This window comes from Sebastes fasciatus, chromosome 5 (assembly GCF_043250625.1).
Source record: "Sebastes fasciatus isolate fSebFas1 chromosome 5, fSebFas1.pri, whole genome shotgun sequence".
In the NCBI taxonomy this organism is placed as follows: domain Eukaryota; kingdom Metazoa; phylum Chordata; class Actinopteri; order Perciformes; family Sebastidae; genus Sebastes; species Sebastes fasciatus.
In genome coordinates this window covers 28,520,630-28,528,198 of record NC_133799.1, presented here as the reverse complement: position 1 = coordinate 28,528,198, position 7,569 = coordinate 28,520,630, and the positions used below count along the sequence as shown (strand labels likewise).

At 39.2% G+C, this 7,569-nt stretch overlaps 1 protein-coding gene across 2 annotated transcripts; it reads left to right on the top strand.

Annotated features, from left to right (window-relative positions):
* Positions 1-2,193: 2,193 nt before the first annotated feature.
* LOC141768208 (MARVEL domain-containing protein 3) lies at positions 2,194-7,505 on the top strand. Of its 2 annotated transcripts, none has more exons than XM_074636298.1 (4): positions 2,194-2,471; positions 2,854-2,986; positions 4,108-4,229; positions 5,039-7,505. In XM_074636298.1, exons 2-4 carry the CDS (start codon positions 2,862-2,864, stop codon positions 5,695-5,697), a joined length of 906 nt encoding a protein of 301 aa, XP_074492399.1. In that variant the 5' UTR covers positions 2,194-2,471; positions 2,854-2,861; the 3' UTR covers positions 5,698-7,505. The 2 variants fall into 2 exon arrangements, with proteins under 2 accessions (XP_074492399.1, XP_074492400.1); XM_074636299.1 differs by having other exon boundaries at positions 2,335-2,471; positions 2,851-2,986.
* Positions 7,506-7,569: the final 64 nt, after the last annotated feature.

Here is a 7,569-nt window from a genome sequence, read left to right as displayed (position 1 = left end):
GCACCACCGTCCGTTTCTGACTACCGCCGCCTAGTGGACATGATTATACTGTAGTTTTATATACATTTCAATACATTGCATCAAAGGTCTAATAAGGTGGAAAAACAAAACAAAACAAAAGAGCAGGGTTTACATAAATAAATAAATCAGTCAATTTAAAAACATTTTTAAAAAGCTCTGTTTTTTATTTTTTGCTTTTGAATAAAAACTATTGCAATAACATGAAAGAAAATACCAATAATTAAGTAGATTTAGATTTAGAATTTAATTAGGTGTTTTTCTCAGTTTCACTTTTTTATTATTATTTTTCTTCTTTTCACACACAAAAAGAAAAAAAAATAGAAGTTACAAAAAGGGCAATAATAAGACAAATAAAAAAATTATGAAAAATGAAATACAGAACAGAGCAGGGTATTTATGAGTAATTAGTTTTTTTTTTGTATGAGCAGAAATTCCACTGATAGTCCAATAGATAGCCCGTCCCTCCATATTACAAACCAGGAAATCGGGCTGCTTGCTATCTGCTATCTTAATTAAAATATGTATGATTTAGTGATAGGACCATCACTTTCAGTATGGGTAGAGCTTTTTTTCCAGTGTAAAATAATGTTTTTTTTTTTTCTTTAAATTGCCAAAAGAAAGCAAATAGGTAAGAAAACGTATGTATATTTGCTGAGAAATATTTGGATGGATTGTTGGACAATAACTGTGTGGATGCAGTTAAAAGATCACAATGAAAAGAGAAAAAACACCAGCTGGGTACAACTTTTTAGTTAAAGTTTTGCAAGGATAAGACACCACAATTGAAACTTTATTTTAAACAATATGCTTTCATTAGCTGTATTAAAGGGAACAAAAAATAAATATATAAATATTGGATTGGACATGATATCCTTACTCAATTTGGATACTTAATATAAAAGGACTTGGATCAGAACGTCCCTACTTTTGACTGAGTTCTGTGTTTTCTAAGGAAAATAAGTGATAACAGACAGTTATTCATTACTGAATCATATTATATATTAGTCTGATGCTGTTTAATTATACTAGATTTGCTGACTCTGCTATATTATTATTAGTATCACATCACACCACTGTCACTTCTACTTTGTAATTACTGTTGGTTTCTCTGTTTACTTCTATTCTTATATATCTCTTCTTCTTATTTTTTTCTCTGTTTATCTGTCTTCTGTGCTTCTGCAGCAACCGAATTTCTGCTCTGGGCATCAATAAAGACTTATCTTATCAAGCGATATGACAGCGAAAAGCATCAAATCCTCACATTGGAGAAGCTGCAACTAGCAAATGTTTGTCATTTTTGGTCAAATAATGAATTTTCGATTAATGGATCGCTTAATCGACTAATCCTTTGTCCCCTGAGCCATCAAACTGTATAACACAGGAGGACAGTCTGCAGGACAGATAATAATGCATACAGTTCACTTTCATAGACTAAGCTACTGGAGTTACCCTGACCTATACTCATTTTTAACAGTCTTTTCTGCACTATATTCACTTTTTTAATAGTCGTGTATCACAGCTGTTACCCTGCACTATATTCAGTTTTAACAGTTTTCTTCATCTCCTTGTATTGTTATATCTGGTATATTTTTTTTGTACTCTGTACTTTGCACTACTAACTTTTTTACTGCCTTTTTACTAACATGTTTTTGTACTATGGAAGTGTGATGCTGGAAACTCGAATTTCCCTCTGGATCAATAAAGTTACTATCTATCTATCTATCTATCTATCTATCTATCTATCTATCTGTCCATCTATCTATCTATCTATCTATCTATCTATCTATCTATCTATCTATCTATCTATCTATCTATCTATCTATCTATCCATCTATCTATCTATCTATCTGTCCATCTATCTATCTATCTAATCATGCAATCTTTGCAGCTCATAGTTGGTTTTCAGCAAGCCAGTGACTTATGAGCCATAAACAGTGTGAGCAGCCTACATATTGTATGATAATAACTTGGGAATGTGTGATTCCAAGCAGAGAGATGTAGGCTACAGGCCTGTAATGTTGAGTGAACACACAAAGAGGCTCTTCAGGGAGCTGCATGTAAATGTCTTGGCTGATAAAAGAAGCACATAAACAACAACATTCCTCCACAACAGACAGGCAGACAGACAAACACCCCCTAAAACAGAGTAGAGACAGAGGCTTCTTTGGCTCCACAGATGAGGGACTGACAGCACACAAAGCGGCTGATTCACAACAGTAATGAATTCAACTTCTTCCCAAAAAAAACCTCATTTGTGAAGCTCCAGCTGTGACTGAAGGACTCCTAAAGGACTCCTCCAGCTACCTGAACCCTGAACCCAGAGCTCTTCCTCTTCCTCCTCCTCCTCCTCCAGGTAGGGTGGAGCTGTTTCTACCTGTGGACACTGGAGAGTCATTGAAACATGGCGTTGTAGTCGGACTTTAGAGTGCTTTAATCGACACATATTCACAGTAAGTTTGTCTTTGATGGTTCACGGGGTTAAATTAGCACTTCATTAGTCAAATGTGTTAAGATCATTAATTAAACAAGCTAAAGTATCTTAAAGGCGACGGAGACATATGTTTTCTCTCTTTGTTTTTAACACCTGTGGAACTGCAAACGGCTCCACTGTTGTTGACATGAAGTTTAGAAAGCTTCCTTGTTAAGGAAAGTGTGTTTTTGGTTGATTTTGTCCACTATAAATACTCTTTATTCACTATAAATACTCTTTATTCACTCCGTTTACTTTGTTTTGATGTTTATGACGTCCTGACGTCAACTGTCGCTCAGGCGTTCTTCAAGTGACAAGATAATATTCATTAAAATATCTTTTTGTGTTTTGTTGTTGAGCAGGTAACGTTATGAGCCAGCCGCCCCGTTCAAACCGGGGCCACCGGGAGAGGAACGGGGACCACCGGGAGAGGAACGGAGACCACCGACACTACCGGGACTCTCCCCGGGATGACAGACGGTCATCACCGGACAGGTGCGTTCAATGTCTGTCTGTAAACATCACAACAGTCTCTGGTTTACCTGTAATATTATAGTTCATCCTACATCTGTCCACAGTTTAGACATGAATGGGTGTCAGTACTTTTTAAAAATGGTTTAAAATAAGAAATGTGTCCATAAAGACAGAGAAACCTGGATACAATTATGAAAATATGACAATTAACAATTACTATACTATACTACGAGTCATTCTCTAGAGTATTATAACTTAAATAGGCTTTATCTATCTATCTATCTATCTATCTATCTATCTATCTATATATATATACTGTATAACCTTTATTTAACTAGGAAGTCACATTGATTTATATCAATGTTAACTTAATTCTGTTTTAACCTACAAACTCCATCCAGCACCACTATTGTACAGTGGTTTTCAAAGTGGGGTCCGGGGATCCCCACGGGTCCTTGAGGTTTCCAGGGGGGTCCCCAGCAAAATACGGGGAATAAATTAATTTTACTATAATTCCATCCATATAAGTTATACAGTGGCAGAATGTATGACTATTTTATGCATGGGTTTCATACACTTTCTGTTATAAAACATCTAAAAGCAAATATTCTATCAGATGGGGGATCCTGGGACAAAATAATGGTCTAATTTGTGTCAGATTAGAGGTCCTTGATGTGAAAAACAATTTGAGAACCACTGCATTATTGTACAGTGTATCATAAATTCAGCCACTATTCTTAGAACTGTAGTTCTGCGTCTTAATTATTTAAGGCTTTTTTATTATATTTATTTGTCACCTACCTTATTGAATGATGTTATCGCATTTGTTTTTGTGATTAATGTGTACCGGCTGCTGTAACACTACAATTTGGGATTATTTAACTAATGAAAAGATTATGCCTTTTTACTACTCATTTCACCTTTTAATATTGCTATAACATTTGGTGGTTTTGACCATTTTACTTAAGGAATATAATATTTCCCAGTATAAATAAACCACTGAATTACAAATAACAGTCCAGTCCAAAATATGCTGGAATACAAACTACCAATAGAATAAGACATAGAAAAGGATCAGTTCCTCAATGATACCAGGTGGAAGTGGGAGATAACTTCCTCATGCATGTGTTTCTGTGCTTCAGGTCTTCCTCCTCTCGACCCCCATACTACCCCAGAGAAGCCGACTCCCCTCCCAAACATGTGCGGGAAGTCCCTCGAGTGGAGCACGAGGGGTCCACTTGCACCAACATTTGCTCCAGGAGAGGTAAATCAGGATCAGACTGGCAGTATCTGGGTCGACTATAAAATGAAAGCTCTTCTAAGAGAAGCTGCTGCGTCACAGGGCGGACTTTGGTTTCAGTCACATTGCAGCTCTTTCCTTCCTCCTATAAATACTGGACCGACCGGTTTTCTGCTGTTTACAGGCCTCCTTTTTTCTCACAGTTAACACTTTGGAAGGTTAACTTTGATGAAGGAGAAAGCTGATAACCTGATACCTGAGTCTAATACATTAATCACATGCTTCTGACAACTTGCATTCATGTAACAAAAGAGTTGATCCTCTAGGAATGTTAATAACATTAGTTGACCCACAGAAAAACAACACTTTTGATAATCAGTTAATTGTTTAAGTCATTTATCAAGCAAAAGTTTTGGTTCCAGCTTTTCAAATGTAAGGATTTGTTACTTTATTCTGTTTCATATCATTGTAAATGTAATATACAGTATTTGGGTTTTAATCAGACTCACCACTACATGCTCTGGGAACTTGTGATGGGCATTTTTGCTAATTTTTTGTATGTTTTTTGAGATTAAAGGTTATGTTGATACAATTTTTATTTAACAAATATTTTTTTAAAACCAATAAATAATACATTTTAGTAATTTTTTGCACTTGTTTCAATCATTAAACAGTTTATTTACTTTGTACATGGTGGCGCTGAAGGAGCACTGTTTCTTTCCCCTGTATACTAAGTACTGTATATGGAGAGAATGACAACAAACTGTACCGTGACCTGATTTAATAATCTCACTCATCACCTGTGTCCTGTGTCCTGTGTCGACTCCCTTCAGGCATCGTGCTGATCTGCGCCATACTGACCAACGCCCTGGTCCTGATCTGCCTGATTGCAGCTCAAATGGTTTCATCAGGCTTGTCCTCCATGGGCGGGCTGGGTGGCTTCGACATCAACTCCAACTTCAACCTGCAGGGCACCGAGCTGAAGAAGGCACGAGAGCTTGACGCGCAGTACAGCCAGATGAGGGCGCCGGGCCTCTACGGTGGCATCCCCTTCAGCCTGGTCTTCGGGGTCCTCTCGCTGCTGTTTGTGGTCGCCGGGAATAAACCGCCCCACCTGATGTCCCGGAAGCTTCTGTACGGAGCGCTTGTGTTCCAGGGGGTGGGTTCAGTGGTGTACGTTGTGGCCGTGGGGCTTTACCTCCACTTTATCATCGGGGTCAACGCCACAGATGTGTGTCAGCAGCGCGAGAGACTGTACGCCCGGAGCGGCTACACCTGGATGAACTGTGACGTGGGCGGGGCGGACGCAGCCGTGGCTCTGTTTGGACTCATCACGGCGATCCTGTACATAGCCGGCACGGTGCTCACCTTCCAGACGATCCGGAGAGTGAGGGGCTACCTGCAGGAGCGAAAACGCAGAGAGGTGGAAAAACAGCAGGCCCGGGCCAACCCACAGAGAGGCCCGCTGAGGGCTGAGACCACCTCTGTGTGACGGGCCAGAGAAGAATGGACATCTGGGGAGCTGTATCACAAATAAGATTAGTGGGTTACTAATGTGACTGAGGGTTTCTGGTGTCATGAAGCTGGCTCACTTTTAACCGGGATTAGATCCCCATGGAAACCTACTGTATGCTGCACGGCTTCGGAGCGTCAGATCGCCCACTGACCAATCAGATCACTGAAAATATGGAGTCATCATTCCAACTGGATCCTGACGTGGATAAGTACAGAGTTTACAACAATGGGACATGTAATAGACATTTTTATAGGTTTTTCATACCAAGAAGCCCCTGAAAGGTCATGCTTTGAATTTTTTTTCTGAACTACTTTTGTGTTCCCTCACTTTTAGTTTTGCAATAATTTGTACACAAAAAATTCCAAAAAGGAAGCCTGAGTTATGCAAGTAGCATAGAGCATGGACATATTGTTATATATTATGTATTAGTTGCAGTTACGAGGCCACCCGCCTCCCAAAGAAACCATCTTTGGGAAATTTCACGTGTACTTTGACTTTTTAGTTTGGCTCATGTCCCATCCACTAACATGGAGGGGGCGGGGTTTATGATCTATACTGCAACCAGCCACCAGGGGGCGATCAAGATGTTTTGGCTTCACTTTTGGGGAGCTGTCATGTCGTCCATCTTTATATACAGTCTATGGCTGTGACACATTATTCTTAATGGGTCAAACTCTAGCTACATGCAGGCGTTGTGTTCGTGCAGTGAATTGACATGGTGCTGGCTGAGCTTTGTGTTGAAGCTAATCTTGAGCTCCTGTGGTGTACATATTGGCAACACATCTGTCATATATCTTGATAGAAGCTCAGAGTTCAAAGCATGCACGTCTGGCGTCACGATGCTGTTCATTAATCAGGGGCTGTAAAAGCTAGCCACAGCTGACAGGTGTAGCCAGCTACAGCTGTGGTCACGGTGGCTGCAAACTGCCAGAGCTCGACCTTTCTCTGAGGATCACGGAAAAAGTAGTTCCGAGAAGAAAAACAAATCCGACCGTGACCTTTCGGGGCAACGTAGTATACCATGATAATTATGTCAAAGATAGAAGAACAATGTCTTGCACAACCATGTGTCCAGGTAAACAGAGAGATAGTTTACTACACTAATGAATGATGTTAATAGCTGCCTATTGTACTGTAGTCATTTTCATGTCTTGCTTTTACACTCTTATTCCATCACTGCAGCTCAAGATAACATGATTATTTAAGCTAAATGAGATCATTTTTCAGGACAAAAATCCACATGTACTGTAAATTATAAATGCAACATGTTTTTAAGTGTGTCACATTTTAGTTGTGTGATTTTTTAATGTGTATATTTTATCTGACAAAACAGCAGTTTTTGCTGCCCTTGCGTATCACTGTTTCTTCCCACGTCACGTTAAATACTCCACTCGTGGTTCTAATGATGTTGCGTGTCATTGGCTCTTAATTGTGTGTGTGCGCACGCTTGTGGCTGGATCAGTAAACTGAACCGGTTATTAATCAGCTTCTCCAGCTTTAGTTATTACATCCAGGATTATCTATGTGCGGCTCAGTGAAGCCAGGTAACTCAAAAGAGAGCCAGACTTAAGTTTAACTTGCTTTGTGATACAGGTTCAATCTGGGAGGAAGTTAATATTCAAGTGAATTGTTTATATGTTGGATTAGTCTGTGTGAACTCAGGCGGGGATTTATATAAATGCTTTTAACGTGTATAATTAACATGTTTTTATATCAACGTTTTTGATACTGAAACTGTACAAGAATGTTTCTACTCGAATTAAACCTGCATCAATGTGATTATATTCAACTGTTCTGTTGTTTGTGATTACAAGCGTGATAAACAAAACAGCCTTTAGGGGGCACCAG

Bases quoted from the DNA above. Each gene is read 5' to 3' on its own strand.
- LOC141768208 (XM_074636298.1), top strand. From the start codon at position 2,862: ATGAGCCAGCCGCCCCGTTCAAACCGGGGCCACCGGGAGAGGAACGGG. The intron at 2,987-4,107 runs GTGCGTTCAATG...TCTGTGCTTCAG, and splicing joins AGACGGTCATCACCGGACAG to GTCTTCCTCCTCTCGACCCC. The intron at 4,230-5,038 runs GTAAATCAGGAT...GACTCCCTTCAG, and splicing joins CAACATTTGCTCCAGGAGAG to GCATCGTGCTGATCTGCGCC.